Genomic DNA, 18623 nt, shown 5'->3' on the forward strand with positions numbered 1-18623 from the left:
ACTTCAAATAGGTTCATTGCTCCGTCCCAGAATACAATTAATCTGGGACAAGACTTAATATTTGTTGCAATGGTAAGTGTCAAATTGTCTCAAATATTTGCCAAGAGCCTTGTAGTTTAGTTGACACGTTCTTATATACAAAGTATTTGGGGGTCTATAGGGGAAAATATATGACTTGTGGGTTAGCAGCATATTGTAACTATCTCAAAAATAAATAAATAAAGTCTCAAATGCCTAATTTGAGACTTGGAAGTGGCCATTTCATGGGAAAACAACATAAGGACGAAGACCTTTCACCTTTGCAAGAGTACTAATGACCTTTGACATTACCAATATTGTCGTATTTAGTCTCAATTTGATGCTGTAACATTAGTTCGGACCCACCTTATGAACTTTTTTCATTTTAGCTCTATTTTTGAAAAATTCAATTAACGGAGCATAGAACTTTGCCGGGTAGTATAAAAGTGTAAGTCTTCATGCCTATGTATTAGTATATGTAGGCTTGAATTTCTAAGAGATCATATGATAGGAGCGTGGTGCACATTGTTAGATCTAGCATCCAGGAATAAATCTGAACCGTGAAATGAGTCCGTTTTCATTTCATTCCAAATAGAGAGGATCCTATGCCTTGGTGGGCATGGTAAAGACTTGAAAGGTCCGTACTCCATTTTCATTGTTATATTTGACATGCTTGAGGACATCTTACTAATTTTTTTATAAGAAACGCTATGAAGAACCTTATCAATGCCAAGCTTCTTGTAATTACAAGGGGTGCCTGAAGCAACCTTTCTTGGGCAAATTAGAAAATATGCAATATGCATATCAATTGCTTAAGAAAAAAATAGAGTACAAACAGTATAATAACACAGATTTCCCAAACAGTATCAAATTTATACGCATGATGAACATCTATGTCAAGTGAAAATGGTGAGTGCTAAAAGCAAATGCCCAGATGCACAGCATCCCATGATCTTGATTTTCAGGAATAACAGAATTTTGGAATTTATCAAACCAACCAATGTCTTACACAGGGTGCTAAACACCAAAAATCCAATGCATTGCCTTCTACAAAGTAGAGAGAAGCATACAGTTCCAGATGAAACACACCCCAACCTGGAAGGAGAGTGAATGGAAAGGAAAAAAAAAAGGAAGCAACTAGTGTTAAGTGATCATTTTGGAATTTATCAAACCAAGCAATGCCTTACACAGGATGCCCAATGTTAGTAGCTCTGCAGAAATGGTCAAATCCTTTGATTCAATTCTTGCTGCCATATTCACTAGCAGTAAAGCAAAGGAAAAAAAAAAAAAAACGTAACATTCTTCAGTTCTCATTTTTACGCCTTTTCTTGGCTGGGCTTTTTGCTGATTGCTTTGCTCTGCTGACTTTCTCTTCATCTCCAGTTTTCTGTAATTTACAGAAAGCAATTTGATAAGCCATTTATAAGCTCAAATCTAAGATTACATGCAATCATCAAGGTACAATGTTTATTACCTTTGTTTTTTTCTTTTTCTCACCATGCCTTCTTCTGTTTTTCCTTTTTTTACTACCCTGAGACAGATTAGCATGGATGTATTAGTTACTTGTTTGAACATCTAATCTTTGATCTGTTAATTTAATCATTGTTCCAGAACTCTGAAATTAAAATAACAAACCAATGGAATGGCTAAAATTCGAGCATTCATCTCTGCAGCAGTCTCTTGGTTCTCAATCTCCCCATCACTGTTGAGCATGGCCTTCAGCCTACCTTCATTTAATAATTTCTCAGATCGAGCATGTCTCTAAAAAATCAAAAACGTTATAATTAGGTCAACAATAGAAGGCTTATAACCCAATGCAAATGGTGACAATTCTCCCAATGTGAATTAACTTGACGGCTTATGGCACAACATACATACAACCAGTGTGATATTCTTACACATATAGGTTGTCCACAATCTGTGCTAAAAACTGCCTTTCCAGTTTTATCAGAAAAAAAATCAACGGATATTACTTTTGTGTTGAATTGGAAAAAATCAGTATTGAGGAAGCTCAAAAAATAGGCAAGCCTACAACTCATTTGGGTTTGGCCATCTGATAAAAGTTTAATTTCTTGTTTGGAGGTCTTCTTTGGGCCAACCTGGATATAACCATGCCAGTTTGGTCCAATGCTCAGTTTCGAGGAAGAACAAAAATAGGCAGGCCTACAACTCATTTGGGTTTGGTCATCTAATAAAGGTTTAACTGCTTGTTTGTAGGTCCTATTTGGGCCAGCCTGGATATAACCAGGTCAGATTGCTACAACGCCCAGTACTGGAGATGACAAGTCCATGTGGTATTATCATTGTTATCCAAAGCAGATCCATGTGAAGCCAAATCCAGCATGGTGATGGCTGAGGTGAGCTCATGCTAAAACATAAATTTTTTTCTAGCTTCATCACACCAATTTGAATTCTCCATTTACTAAATCAAAGGCTACACAATTGATCAAATGCACTTATTCTTAGAAATAAAAGGTGTAAAGGAAGAGTGTAAATGCCTGAGCTCATCATTAAGCATTCGAATCATCACGTTGCCAGATCACGATGAGAAAGATCAATTATTGCCCTCAATATAATAGAGGGGAATAAAGACACAAACTCTTGGAATAAAAAAGGTTATTCTAATGCACTTTCTCCTATAAATAAAAGGTTTAAGGAAGGAGTGTTAGTGTCTGAACTCATCATTAAGCATTTAAATCAACAGACACCCTTGCCAAAGCAGATGAGAATGATCTACTATACCCTCATTAAATTGATAGGAAACATTCAGCAGTTATAACTAAAATCTATAGATTAATATATGGTTTGTAGGGATGATGTAGCTGCATATAAAAACAACTATATTTTTAAAGATCTGAGGGAAGGAAAAGAAGGATATTCACAATTGAAGATTTAATTTTCAAATATGTCTAGGAGTAAAGTTGTTAATGCCATTGTTGGGTTAAGAATTGCAAATGCAGATTAATTAAAGGGAGAGACATCTTACCTTGGACTCGAGATGAGCCCTCAGTGTCTCCTCGTTCAAACAGATAATTCTAGGGCATATCCTGCACTTAAAAACCGATTTGCATTTTAATATACAGTCTGGAATATCTTCCAGTATTGATTCCTTTTGAGCCATGATATTAGACTGTATCTTCAGTTCTTCATAATCACGTTTACCAGACAACTGACTGTCAGTACAGATTTGTTTTTCATTTCCAGTTTCAGCATCATCATCACTTATTGGTAGACCTACCATGCAAAAATATGCATCCATGATAAATACATTCTTCCAGAATGAAGAGAAGCCCACATTTTGAAGAAGAATGTTATGATATACAATGTACTCTAGCACATCAAAAAGAATAAATTTTGATTCTATTAAAAAATCGCAAAAGGGGGACCACCTTCTGATGCAGGACAAAACCAAAACAATGCACAGAAATTAAAGAACATAAAATAAAATAAAAGGACACGGCTAGTGTGTGTGGTCTTACTAGTTGTCACTATCTTTTAGAATTCCCAAATTCACTTAAATTTTGCACATAATTTTTTAATTATTTTAGGTTAGATTGTGCTCATCAACGTGAGCATGAAGTAATCTACTCTCTCAATAAAATATCCTTATTAATTAGAGAAAAATAAAGAATAGGTCTTTAGGCCAAAATTATAAGTTCCAAACTTATTATCCTAGTAGGAATATACCTAAAAAAAAAAAAAAAAAAAAACTATACTAGTAGGAATAGAAAACAACTTTACTTTTCTTGTGGGATTGGATTATTTCAGATTTTTCATTTTTATTTATTTATTGAGATGGATCGGATTCATGTTTTTTAGATAGAGATAAGATTTCAAGTTAATGTTAGTTGAGGATTTTATGGGATGTAGTGTTTTGTAATGCTACAAACTTTATAAAAAAAGGCTCTAGGTACTGTGTTTTAATCAAACTATTATTCAATAAAAGCTTTCTTCTTGGGAGAAAATTCTCTATGCTTGATGGTGATAGACCCTCACATGGTGAAGCCTAAGGTTTTCTTGCAGCTACAGGTTATGAACCCTATACTATCATGCATCTCCACCCTGGGCTCTTGCAGCAGTAGCATGCATCACACAAGAATGGAAAACAAAATACCACCCTCTCTAACTCAATCCTGATGACTAATTAGATATGAAACAACAATGCATATCTGCTTCCAAACAATTGATATATACTACTCATGAATGAGGCAAGTAAAACAGGAAAATTAACTTTCAAAGGTCAATCCTGAATCCACCCCACACCACAAATCATGCCAAAATTCCATCCCTTATCTTAAGTGTCTAAAACTTCTTATAGGCATCCTAACCTTCTGACAAAATTACAGATTAGTGTCATTACAGATTGGTGTATGTTGTGTAAATCTGACGGAGGACATTGATCATTAATTTCTGCATTCAGCGCATTTTTGGTGTTGTGAGCGAGCTATGGGCTTTCATTTTGTCTCTTTCAGGTCTCAATTGGGAGAGGCCGAAGAGGGTATCAGATCTGCTCAATAATTGGTCTGGTCTGTGTGGGAAGAAGACATATTCAACCATATGGGGGGCTGTTCCTGCGTGTTTACTATGGACTATTTGGAGGGAAAAGAATCTTCGAGCTTTTGAAGGGACAGAACACTAACCTATTCAACTTAAATCTCAGATTTTTGGGTCTCTGTTTGAGTGGCAGCAGGTGTATTGCTCTGCTGTCACTTCAGGTTCAGACTTTCTGGCCTTTTTGGACAGTTTGTCTTTTGCTTGACTCATTGTGCTGAGTGATTTTGATTTTGATTTTTTTAAAATCTTGAGTATCCATGGTATCTTGAGTGCCTTGGCCTATCTTTTTCTTCTTTACTACAATAATGTTCTTTTCTTACTAATTTTAAAAAAAAAATAAAATAAAAAAAAACCATCAGACAAAATTCCATATACAAACCCCATACGGACCTCAAACCATAATTTTAAATACTGGAACAGGCCGACTGGTCTGATTGGTTCAATTGTAACTAATAATACTTATACCAAGGTCATGACAAAGCCTTATGGAAGCCTTCTAAGAAAGGTGTGTTTGAGGTGTCTTCATACTATAATGCCCTTAGGGGTTCTCCATCTAGGTCTTTTCCTTGGAAGAGCATCTGGTTTGCCAAGGTCCCACAAAAGTGGAATTCTTTGTGGGGACTGCTGCTCTTGGGAAAATCCTGACACAACCTTCTCAGGCAGGGCACATTTTGATGGTTGATTGATGTTTCACGCGCAAAAGTAGTGGGAAGTCTATTGATCACCTGCTACATCATTGTCACTTGGCTTTAAATATTTGGTCCTTTATTTTCTCCTTGTTGGGACTGAGTTGGGTGATTCCCAATTCTGTGGTTGGGTTGTTGGAGTGTTTGCAGGGACAGTTTCAGTGCCACAAAGCATTGAAGTTATGAGAGCTTTGCCTTTATGTGTCATGCGGATTTTTTTGTTAAAAAGAAAGAAACAAGCAAGTCTTTGATGGAGTAGAACGGCCCCCCTTTTATCACAGATCATATCTTGCGGACTCTGTCACTGGACGCACACTCTAAGCAGCCTCCACTTGATATCTTTGGTTGAATTTATTGACTCTCTTTTTTGTGATTGTATTCTTTAAAAGGGACAGTACACATCTTAATATGTGTCTCTCTCTTTTCCTTTTCTAATAAAACATTTACTTACACAAAAAGAATTAATACCTATACTGATCCAGTTCACAACCATACTTGAAAATATTAAAAAACCAAGTACACCAGCAGTCCAACTGTCCAACCGCCAAAACTAGGAATCACTTTAACCCGTTTTGACCGGTTTAATGCTTCTAAATAATACCAAAATAGTGCTAGCCCACGTTTAAATCCAGTTGAAGTGGCAAAATCCAATCCACTCATTTCACAATAAATGGACATGATTTTAAAAGCTCTATAGTAGAATTACCATAAGAACTTCAGAGGATCCCAATCCTACTTTTTTTTTTTCTTTTTGCATTCTTTTTTAAAGGCTTTGGGCAATCACTAGATAGAACAAACAGTCTCCAATCAAAGCACAAACACTAATTTCCATAAAAGGCAAAAATATTCACCCATCATGTTACTTCTCGTCCATGTACTACACAGTGCATAAGAATCCTACATATCAATGTGTTTATAATCACACCAACATCATTGGGACTAATATTTGGTGGAAAAAAGAAGTCCATGTACGCCTTATAAATTTTTTTAACTAAAATTTTAGAGCCTGGTTCATGAGATGTGAAACTGCCTAACTTCAAGTTGTACTTTCAAATACTTTGAGAAATTCGAAACAAAAACAAATATTGACACTAAGAAAGTCCTTAAATGGGTATAACATATTTGCGTTTTTGTCAGCTGAGTTTCCAAAGTTCTAATTACCATTATGCATCATTTAAACAACTTGTAAAATCCAATATAATACAAAAAATGTCAAAGATAACAGTCCAATACTTTGAGGGGGTGATATCAAACATAGCTTCTGTTGCTTGGCTAGGCAAAAGGCATAGTGGCAATATTATCATAGTGGTTATATCATAAATGCATGTCATTTTATCTCAACAACATGGTCACATAGTTCAATTATTGCAGACAATATGAAGAAATCCTACCTGATGATTCAAGATCAACCTCATTTGCCGAGCTATCCTCACTCTCATAACCTGAAACCAGGAAAAAGTAGAAGCATAAACGTAAATTGGAAACAATGAGGTTGTCATTGGTAAAAGATTCTTTCAGTAACATTTTGCTACTAGTAGTTGAAGCAACAAGATGTTCACAAAAAACGTCACAGTAAGTATACGCAGAAGGTCCCCCCCCCCCCCCTCTCCCGGCGATAAGCATAAGAAAAAATCAAATCATATGAAATAACAAAAGCAGCAGCATCAGTAGGTATTTCTGCTGCTAACCTATCACAAATATTCATGTATGATATAATCAACTAAAGAAGAAGTATGTGCATAAATTTTACTGTGAATGCAATCTTGTTCTTGTAAGCTTACTTGTGAGCACTCTAGCAGATACCAAGAACAAATTGATGTCAAGAGAGAGAGAGAGAGAGAGAGAGAGAGAGAATGAAATAAGAATGGACAAACCAGATGAGGTAGAGCAACATTCATTATTCTCTTGCACTTCTGGAACTGCATCATCTTCTGATTCTTCTATTTCTCCTGCTTCTAATTCGGAGTCAGAAGACGAAGATGAATCTGAGGCATCATCTTTATTGGCATGTTCTATATGGTAGAACTGCCTCTTTATCATTTTTTTTTCTCTCTCTTGGAATTCAACTGTAAGAAGCAACACAAGAATACATTCAGAACATTAAAGTGAATAAGTCTGCAATTTTAGGGATTACATAACATAAACCACGTGAAGAACAAAAGACTCCAGAATTTTTGAATAGGGATTACATATTATACATTGTGTGCAAGAATGAAGACTCCAGCAGCAGCAGCCTTAGCACTGAATCAGAGGGATTATTTTTACAATATCTTACAGTGCCAAAAGATAGAGTGAGAAAGTCAAAATACTACACCCTTCTGACACTGTCAGACATTATATCTTCTTCTACTGTATTGGTTTTGTGCTTTGATTTAACTAAAACATAATATTCCAGGCCAATGAGCTTTAGCTCAAACCGCACTGCCTCACCCCATAAGAAACGTGAGGCATAATCGTGAGTTCAAACTTGTGTAAACTGAATATACAGATCAACAAAAACCTCAACTTTATTTGTGAAATAATTGAGACCCCATGTAATGTAATTTAACTTTAGAACCAAAATTAAATGGGTGTTCAGAAAAAAGAATCCCAGTATCAAATGAAAAAGTGTATAACGCTATAATATGACCAGGTTTTCCAAATGATACTAAAAAAATTACTGTCATTTCATTCACCGACTAGTGTTGCTACTTTCCCTTTCACAGATACAAAATTTACTTCTCAATATTCATCTTTTTCCTTTGAAATTTTGCTAGTTGGTTGTCCCAACATCGACATTTTAGCTATCATGCATACATACATACATGATAAAACATGCATGTACATACAATACATACAGAATATATATATATATAGAGAGAGAGAGAGAGAGAGGCACTTACAGTGAACTGAACGAAGATGGTGATGGCCGCGCACGGAGAGAGAGAGAGAGAGACAGCTACAGAACAGAGACACAGGTTTTGGGTTCGGCTGCGCACACAGAGCGAGAGAGAGAGAGAGAGAGAGAGCCGAAGAGAGGAGGCAATTTTGGGAATAAGGCCCGGTCCAGTAAGGGAACAAGACCCGCCCATTTTGAAGCCCATATTTTTCTAGATTTTTTTTTTTTTTGAAAAAGATATGACATATTAATTTATTTTCTTATTATTATTTTACTTTTTCAGAAATAGTTTCAACCTTTATGACCTTAGTTCTATGGTCCAACTATTTTGAAGCCTATATTTAGAAATACCTTTTTTTTTTTTTTTTTTCTTTCTTTTTTAAGATATGATATGATTCAAATTTGCAACGTTTGTCTCATTATAGACACCTTATTTTGCATTGTTAGACCATTCGCATTATGCTAATCAAACTAGCCTAAGAACATCTCTAGCAGATTAGCCAAATTTTTGTACTGTTTGGCTCATGAATAGTGACATTTAGCTTTTGCCTACTCACTTTTTCAAATACACTTCCAACAAATTCTCTATCATATTCTCTATCTCATTTAAATATTATTTTTTCATTTATTATTTATTCATTTTTTAATAACTACACATCTTCCAACATTTTTTTATACAACACATCATTATTATAATAGAAAATATATATTTGAAGAATGAATAGTAGCCCATCAAACTTGATGGGCTACTATTCATTAGCAAAAAAAAAAAAAAAACCCGTTTGCCGAAGTTGTTGGAGCATCTACAGTACACCATATTCTCCAAATTTTGCCTATTAGACTCGGATGCCCAAGCCACTGGAGATGCTCTAATACTATACATATAGCGAAAAGCACACAAAACCTGCACGCATCAGCTTCCTCAAACACAAGCTAACAATTTAACGAGTAGGACCATGCTACAAGTAGCATGTGACTAATCTCGCCAATATTGAAAAATTAATTTTTATTCTCTCTCTCTCTCTCTCTCTCTCTCTCTCTCTCTCTCTCTCTCTCTTCACCATCATTAACTCATCAACACACCCAACATAAAAAACAATCACCATTAACGAACACCTAAGATAAAAAATGACTAGCACTGTCATCAAACCCATCAGATCTGAAACCCAACACCAACAATCCATACTAATATCAACTAGATCCAACATCAAAAACCCACATTGGAAGCCCATATTGCAGCAAAAAATGTAGAGGAAGAGGGGTTTTGGCGGTGTGATTTGTTGTGTTTTATGGAGAATTTGTTCAATGGTGTGAATGGGTTTGCAGTGAAAGAGAATGGGAAATCACAACAGCAAACAGAGAGAGAGAGAAGGGTTTCAGTGGTAGTGTGAATGGATTTGTGGTGTGGTTTGCTGCGATGACAATAGTGGTGGTGTGGTGTTGTTGTTGGTGTGATGGTGGTGTGGCCTTCTACTTTGATGTGGCCTTCTACTTTGGTGGTGTGATAGAGTATTGAGTTTGATGTAGAGACATATACAAATGACTGTGTTAAAATAGTTTTGTTGGCTAAAATTGGTGAAGGGCCTAGCTAAGGAAATTGAAGGACATTTTGGTGGTTTAAAAACCTTGTAGAACCCTAGTCGTGTGTATGCGAGTAGGGGTCGAAAAATCATGTAAGAAAAGTTTTTGACAGAAATGTGTGTAGAGCTATTCCCACATCATTTGGGAAGAATCCTGCACCCCTATCTTGTTACTATAAAAGTCCTCATAGACACTTTTCCAAAACACACCAAAATCACTAGAAAAATGGTGATTCAAGATAGTTTTTTTTTTTTTTTTAAAACACCTTCAACTCAAAGTTTTCTTGGCTGTGACCATTTCTAGTCTAAGCTATCTAGTAAAAGCTTACTAATCTCCTAACTTTTGTCTTATAGATTAACCGACGAGAGCGGTCAAAATCAAGCTCTGAGAGCTTCTTTGTTTGAGATATTGTTCTTCTTTTTTCCTTTTCTTTTCCTTTGTTTTTATTTTGTTTTACTGCTTTAATATATTACTTTTTAGTTTAGGTTTATTGTTTTAGAGCATCAGCATTGGTGGGCTAAAAATTTTAACTTTAGGCAACACAAAAAAACTATTTTATTTATTTTACCATCTCACTTTGTTTGGTAAAAGTAAATAATTTGCATTCATTATAATTTGAGATTACTACATTTCTAATAAAAAACAATCCTAGGGGTGTAATGAGTATTATGCATTTGCAGGTAAATAATTTTTCATCAATACTAAGTTAAAATCCATATATATATATATATATATTTATATATACAAGATAGAATTCTAGTTTAGCTTAATCTAAGTGTATATGTGTGTGAATCTCCCTCTTGGAGACTTGAACCCTAGCCATTGCCCCCCCACACCTCAACAACACTTATACTTGTGGAGTGACCATCGTACTAAAGGTGTGCGGTGGTTATATTTTTATTATATATTATTAGTACTGAATTCAGTCTCATATTTGTGGGCATATCTAAACTTTTTTTTTTTTTTTTTTTTTTGTTTTTGTTTTCTTTTTTTTAGTGAAGTATAGAAAAAGAATACTTCATTTTTAAATGACTAATTTATCCAAACTTTTATTTACACATCTTTCCTCAATTGTTTCATATATTTTATTAACAAAAAATTCTGATTTATTGATGGGAGTTATCTACTTATCTTCAATCCTAAAATTTAGCCACTTACTACACATTCATAACAATAGTCAAAAAGAGCTTAAATTCAGGATTTAACAATTACCTTTAAAACTAAGAAACTCTACGTAACATTTTTGATGGAATAACATTTTTTATGGAAGTAAAAATGGATGTGGTTTTTTTTTTAGAAAAATGGACATGGCTGTGTTATGTGTTTATGATAGTCCTAAAATGTAGCCACTTAGTACAGATACATAACAATACAAAGTACAAAATTTTAATAGTTTTTATTTATTTTTGTTGAAGGAAAGGCTCCAACATCCACCTTTCTTTTATTTTGGTGCAGTTGTTGTTGTTGTTGTTTTTTTTTTTTTTTTTTTTAATTTTATTTATGGTAGTTATAAATTTTCGTTTAATCCTAAAATGTAGTTTTTTAATAATTAAATGTAATCAGTTTTAAAAGGAAAAAAAAATTAATTAAAAGCATTTTTTTAGGAGTAAACATGGAAAGTGAAATTTAAATATAATCGGTTCTAAAAGGAACAAAAAAAAAAAAAAAAATTTCTAATTGAAAAAGTGGAAAAGGTTATTGGCATATTAGAAGCCTTTTTTAGGAGTAAACATAGAAAGCTGAATTCAAATGGCAGTCTTCTTTTTTTTTTTTTTTTTTCTTGTATTTATCTTGTTAGTTGAAAAACTTGTAAGAGAATAGATTGTGGGTATTTTAGGCATCAACATTGAGGATCTCAAATAGAGGAAGCCTCTTAAATAGTACTATAGATAAACAACACAATAAAATAATAAAAAACATGCACCACAAAAAACTATAGTAACCAGCCATAGCCACCTCTGCCAACAGCCGCAACCACCACTCTGGTAACCACAGCACAACGCAAAAAAAGAAAAAAAAAACCCGTCACCACCGGCCATGACAATCTACCATCACAACCACAACCACAACCACAACCCATTGCCACAACCAAAATCCACAAAACCTACCGTCACTACCAGACATGAAAGCCCACCGTCAACCACAAACCACAAACCACAAACCCAGACTGCCAAGTGGCAAGGAGCGAAAGGTGTGATGAGGATAGTGTTAGCGGCGACTTAGGGCTTGGGTCGGGGGCAGCTTGGGGCTTGGGTCAGCAGTGGCTGGGCAAGGGGAGATGGGTCGACAAAGAGCTGAAGGAAGAGAGAAAAAAAAATATGAAAGGGAGAAAGAAGAGAAGAGCTGAAATGAACATACAAATAGAAAAGGTGAAGAGGATATAGGAAAAGATATTTGGGGTTAAATGAAAATATTATTTAATTAGATGATGAAATAAAATAATAATATTTGGTTATAGCTTTGAGCTACAGTGCACTACCATTGATGGCAGTTTACTGTAACTCAAGTGGTATATTGTTTAGCAATAGTTCCACTATTACAGTCATATTTTTGTTACCACCAATGCTAATAAAGGTAGCAATTTGGTACCACCAATGCTAATGCTTTTAATAGTTTAGTAGCATGCTTGGAGTTAGTTTAGATGTAGTTAGGTTGCTTGTTCTATGCCTAGGTTCTGGGTTGGGTTGTGCACTCAAGCTTATCCCCGAATTCCAAATTTGGTTGTTTTCTTGCTTTCGTGCCTTAAATTAGTTTAAATGCATCTCTTAGCTTCTATTTAGGTTAGTTTATGTATGTTTAGGCTAGTAGTCAATAGATAACATGTTTCACATGCTTAGTGTTGAGGGAGAAATTGATGCCTCTAAATAAAATATTGGAAAGCCAAGCTAAAACTCAACTACGGGCTCTTGAGATAGCACCCAAAGGCTTTTGGTGTGATGACAAGCCTATCCAAGCAAGAAACAAAGGCTGCACTTAACAAAAACAACAACAAAATCCTAATGAAAATACTTTACAATGCTTAATTAATACGTTAGTGGTTCGGTTCTGATAGTACAAAGGAAATAAATTCTCCAGCGTTAAGGGTGAAATTACACTTAAGTTCAGAAAGATAAATTTTCCAACGGCAAGGGTGAATTACACAATCTAGTAGCCAATGATTAAATAAGTTTAGGAAAGTGTTAACTCCTGGGGGTCCTTGTATGTCTCAGTCAGGGGAATTTATTGTACTTTCGACCATTATTACATCAATGTGAGGGAAGAGTTTGATTGTTACAAATACATTATATCTTTCAACAGTAAAACAAAAAGTAAAAATTAAAGGTTCCATGGGAAGAAGAAAATGATTAATTGGCATGGTGTGAAGGGAGAGAGGGATCTCAACTTAGTGTAGCAAGTATTAAACTAAGATTTTGGTGAGTGTGTGTTTATAAGGCATGAATGAAGTAATATAGGCTGTTTTGAGTGAGTGGGATCTGATTAATACTGAGGTTAAGGGTTTGGTGAGTAGTGAGTTGTTTGTGACTAATTGGGAGACACTTATGAGCTGTGACTGTGTAAAGGGGGGGAAAAGAATATCTGAGGTTAGGTGAGTGTGATCTAAGGGGAATGAGTGGTGAGCTTAAGGAGAGCTAAACCACAAGCAAAAATGGCCAACAAAAAAAGAGTTTTAGAGGGAGTAGCTGTCTGTTTATGGGCTGAGGTGCTTATGTTTTTATAATGGAGTTTTAGAGAAGTATTAATTAACAAGAATAAAAAAAAAACATAGGACTGATCAGAGGCTAGGGAATCAAGGTTAATCTTCCTAGGATTTGGCTAGAAGTAGGAGATTTACTTTAGGGGCTGCTTTGCTTCTTTGGGTAATATATGACATATGATGGGATTTTGGAGTGTTTTACATTAAATGTCAGGATTTCTAGGGTTGAGTTTAACCAATGGGATTAAGGCATGTATCAAGAACGAATCCTAATGCTGCAATTGAGATTTGGACCCCAAGAAGTAGGATTCAACACCCTAAGCCAAGTGTCAAACTCTAAGTCCACTTCAAGGGGTTCCACTGAAGATCCCCTTATGCCCTCCAAACAACATGTTCCCAATTTTTCCCATTTAGGATTCATGGGTCTGGCACATGAATCATGTCTTGAACATTTTTGAAATTTATAGCATTAATTTGTTGAGATTTGGATAACTTGGTGTCAGCTTCCTTTCCGCTGAAGGTACAATCTTGAGGAAGATGATGGAGTTTCATCACCCTTTAGACTTCAGCTGACATCACAACCCCTGGGCACTGTTCACATCAGGTAAAGGGTGACAGAAAGTTGATGGGACAGCCCTAGTTCATCTTCAAAGACTTGGTTTTCTTGTAGGGGCCTCCAGCTGTACTTTGGTCAGGGATGAACAAGGGCTGGTTGTCCATTTTCAATCCTTTGCCTTTTGCTGGGGCCTTTTGGATTGAGCTTGCTCACATGGGCTAGTTCCTTTGGGCTGGGTTGTGTGCATCTTACAAAATGGACATCAACAACACATGTTGCCATGAGTTTTCATTCATCATGGACTTTCATTAGTAAATATTTTTGGGTTTATTTATTTATTTATTTATTTTTATAGATACTTGCAATGGGCCTTTGGGCAGTTAGTTGTAATGTTTGAAACAATAGGACAAGTTTCAAAATACCTTTGTAAGTAACATTTACTATGATGATTTCCATATCATAAATAATGTTCATGGTTTCTAATAATCGCATCATAATTTAAATGATGAGCTCTTGGGATTGAATATTTACTATGAGTGTTGAAGGTATATATTATGGATGTTGTGATACAAATGATGACCATATATTTCATGGGTTTTTAATATGAGAACATATTCTTCAAGATAACTCCCTATGAGCTTTTATAAGATGATTGCCATAGTTTAAGCAATAATTATACCATGATATTTTTTCTTTGCCAAGCGTTAATAATCTTGGGCTTTTTTGATAAAATAGTGCCAACGTAAATTGGGCTTTCGATGTTGCCAGTGAGAATTGGGATTTTGATATTGCCAATGAAACTTGGGCTTTTGATATTGCCAGTGAGAACTGGACTTTTGATATTTCCAATGAAGATTGGGCTTTTGATATTGCCAGTGGGAATTGGGCTTTTCGACGAATAATTTGCCACGGGTTTGAATCATGGACTTTTATCATGAGATTGAATCCCATTGGAAAAATAGTATGGCCATGAATTTGAATCATGGGTTTTTTTTGAATATTTGCTAAGTATAAAATTCTTGGGCTTTAGAAATGATTAGATTTTATCTCGCTCAAAAAATAATTTGGGCTTTTACTAGAAAATATTAGGTCCCATAGTGTTTTGCATTTGTAGCCCAATTTTGTGATAGAAAGGAGAAAGGTTGTGGGCTAGCATAGTGATGGTCAAAAAAATATTCAGGCATGTCCAATGATTTGTTTGTGACATTTGAAAAGAAATAAATAGGTGTTATTTAAATAATATCTAGTGTAAAGAAATGTACCCCAACACTTAGTTTATCAGATCAATGAAATAAGGTTTGAGTGTGCTTGAATAACACATGAACATGCATACGAACATGATCCTGCATTTGTATGGGTGTTGTGATGGTCCAACAATGGTAAGTGCATACATCCTAATATGGACTTGCATATTTGATGAGATAAACATGATGAATATGATATAAATATGATGCAATGTTGAACATGTTAAATACCATGTGACATGAATGCCTTCATTTGATTATGAACATGTTGCTACCACATGTTGATAATGTGATATGCTTATTGCCTTGGTATGAACGAGATGATACGATATGGATTCATGTGGGTATGTATGCTTAGATGTATGTTAGGATGTGTATGATGTAGAACTAGAGAGAGAGAGAGAGAGAGAGAGAGAGAGAGAGAGAGACAGTGTGTGTGTGTGTGTGTGTGGTGTGTGCGTGTGCGCGCGCGCGTGCGTGCGTGCATGCGTGTGTGTGTGTGTGTGTGTGTGTGTGTGTGTGTGACACTAGGGTAGCCTATTAGAGTAATTGCATCAGTCAAGCTAAAATACAAAATGTGATAAAATTTACATAATATGGAATAAAAAGCATTCACATCAAACTTTGTATACTTGTGTAAATATAGAAGGTGGCTACAATAACCGTGTATATTTACATAGTTACTGTAGCTTTTTATCTTATTATTTTATTATTATCCTATATTTTTATATTAAACCACATGGAAGCCTTTTGCTTGGTTTTTTTTTCCTCTCTCTTCTAAGCCTGAACCTAGACTCTCTCATTCTCTTCTCCTTCTTCGTTCTACCTCAGCTCTCCCTTCTCAACTCTTATTCATTCTCAGTTGCTTATTCTTTTCACCACGAAGCAAGAATGTGATTGGCTTGAAGGTTTTACAACCCGTGAGGAGGGTGGATTAGTATTGAAGTTATCTCTATTAGCAGATTTTAGGTAAATCTCTCCAAAAAGGTATGACTTTTTCTAATAGAGGTTTTAGGGTTTTGTTTTATTTGGTTTAAAGCAAAAATATGATAATTTTCTCTCAATTCATTTTTTTGGGTTTACTAGTTTATTGATATCATGAAGAATTTCTTGAGAAATCTATCTCACGGGTTGAGATAGAGAGAGAGATTTCAAATTTCTCATTTTCAACCTTCTTGCCTATGGGTCTCTCCAAGGTTTCACAAGAATTCATCTTATTATTATCTTCATCTAGATTTATTGAACCTAAAAATGTAGGATAAGACAATGCAATTGGTTGTCTTGCACGTACCTTCACATTAGCTCTTAGATTCAACCATTTACTTTATTTCTCAAAATATTCCAATAATGTTCCAATTGAAATGAGTTTTTTCTCTTTCTTTTATATATAGTTTTTGCATCATCAATCTACGAAAGTAACAAATTGAAAATAATGAGTATCATAAAACTTTAAGTGCATTGATGTATAATACATATTAGATGTTGAGTAGATATACATTCTTGTGCTCAGTTTTACCACTTTCATTCTAGTTCTCAATTTGGGTCAAGAATCCACAAAACTTGTTAGTCTCTCATTGAGTCGTTGACCATTGACTACTTAAAGAATCCTTAAAGCGGTTAAGTTTCTTGTCATTGTGGAAGGTGGGCCAAATTCTATTATAGAATGTTGTGTATTTTTGGTCAATCGAGGTCACGACATCTAAGCTAACATTAAACCATGCCAACACTAGCTTAATGTCTTCTTCTATGATCAAGTTGTTTTCCTGTTGACCTTTCTTAGTAGTTGATTTTGTTAGAATATATGAGATTCAATGTTAGGAACATATGTCAACATTTTATGTAATTAGTTAATCTTTTAACAAAACACACTTTACTTGTAATTGGGTAAATTTAGGATGAGTTTAGTACTTCAAAGAACAAGAGTTCAAGTTTAGTGTTGAAGCCATGCAAATCTGTCCAAGAAACAAGTGAAGAAGTGGTTATTCATTAAAACTCGACAGATAGCTATCTATCGAGGTTTAATGAGGCTCGACAGATACTATCTATCGAGGTATCTATCGAGAATTACAAAAATTAGTTTTCAGATCTGATTTTCGACCCATACTTATGTATTTGTGTAGGGTTTCTTTTCTCACAACCCTAGACATATATAAGACTTATTTTAGTGGCCGTCACATTAGAGAATACAAGGAGAACACATGCAAAAGGTGACCAATGCCTTATTCTCTTTGAGGGAAGCTACTGCGTCTTTCCACCTTAGGGTTTTGTAACCAAGTGCTTCTTGATCTTCATTGTTGATGAAATGAAGAACTTTGCAGCCAACATCTTCTTCAAGTTGGTGTGTTACTCACGTACTGGAAACTGTGCATCTTTGGTTAGTTACGTATTGAGATCTGTACGTCAAAGGGTGGCATTCATATATTGAAGAGTTCAGAGGTTCTGAAGCGGTAGAAGGTTTCTGTTGTAAGTTCGTATACGGGGATTGTAGAGTCTCGGGACAGGTTTTATACTAGATCTAAAACTTCTCTTTACTATAGTGAATTGTTTTCTGAAAAGGTTTCCCCCCAGGTTTTTTACTGTGAAACTAGTTTGTTTCATTGGTTTTCTTAGGTCATCATATTTTGTCTTATTTACTTTTTCGCTGTGCATGACATTGACATGATATTGATCTTAGTTTGTTTTAACAAGTTTTATTCATAATAAATCTAATTAACAACTTGAGTTTAAAACTTGTTAATTCTAACAACCGGGGTCTAAATTTCCCAACATATTTTATTTCAATGGGGGGGGTAGACTGTCCCATTTCAACTTGAGATGGAAATTGATGGACATTCACATCTGAATGTGCAGTGAAAATCAAAAAACGTATTGTCAAAACATTATTCCTCCTATAAAATCTCAAGGAAGAAGGGATTTTGCGAGTCCATCACCTAAAAGCAAAATACAATAAAAAAATCACAGATACCCAAAAAGTAGTCACCAATGAAGCATATGCATATGAATGTTGTAGACCAAATTTTTTTGTCTATATCATTAATAGAAAACACTCATCCATCTCCAGTTGATTGTATTTGATTTAGACCTTTACTTGGTGAGAAAAGCACTTGGATGGATTTTGATATGGAAGTGTTCAAACTACCATAACCATCTTAATTATCTTACTATTGTATGCCTTGTCTTATTCATTTTTTTCCATCATACTTTCATGATTCTTTCCTATGTATAATTTTCTTCTATTGTTTCTCTCTTTCATGTGTTTTTAATAGATCTCTTTCATGTTTCACTTTGCACATACTCTTTTTTAAAAGAAACTTGCACATACCCATTTAAATGGGAAAAACTCATCATATAATAGTTTTTATATAACTAATAAAAAAAAAGAAAAAAGAAAGACTAGTGATGATGTGGTCCC

General features: G+C 34.9%; 1 protein-coding gene across 1 annotated transcript; it reads right to left on the reverse strand.

Annotated features, from left to right (window-relative positions):
• Window positions 1-976: 976 nt before the first annotated feature.
• Window positions 977-8299, reverse strand: LOC112028188 (uncharacterized). Its single transcript, XM_024060855.2, has 7 exons — window positions 8141-8299; window positions 7133-7324; window positions 6650-6700; window positions 3005-3252; window positions 1654-1779; window positions 1493-1549; window positions 977-1405 (listed from the first exon to the last, which is right to left on the reverse strand). Exons 2-7 carry the CDS (start codon window positions 7296-7298, stop codon window positions 1322-1324), a joined length of 732 nt encoding a protein of 243 aa, XP_023916623.2. The 5' UTR covers window positions 7299-7324; window positions 8141-8299; the 3' UTR covers window positions 977-1321.
• Between the last annotated feature and the right edge of the window lie 10324 nt (window positions 8300-18623).

The sequence above is a fragment of the Quercus suber genome, unplaced genomic scaffold, assembly GCF_002906115.3.
Source record: "Quercus suber isolate HL8 unplaced genomic scaffold, Cork oak 2.0 scaffold_249, whole genome shotgun sequence".
Classification (NCBI taxonomy): domain Eukaryota; kingdom Viridiplantae; phylum Streptophyta; class Magnoliopsida; order Fagales; family Fagaceae; genus Quercus; species Quercus suber.

Coding starts and splice junctions, on each gene's coding strand:
- LOC112028188 (XM_024060855.2), bottom strand. CDS start 7,298: ATGATAAAGAGGCAGTTCTACCATATAGAACATGCCAATAAAGATGAT. Junction 3,253..6,649: donor GGTTGATCTTGAATCATCAG/GTAGGATTTCTT, acceptor TTTGCATGGTAG/GTCTACCAATAAGTGATGAT. Junction 1,550..1,653: donor GAATTTTAGCCATTCCATTG/GTTTGTTATTTT, acceptor AATCTGTCTCAG/GGTAGTAAAAAAAGGAAAAA.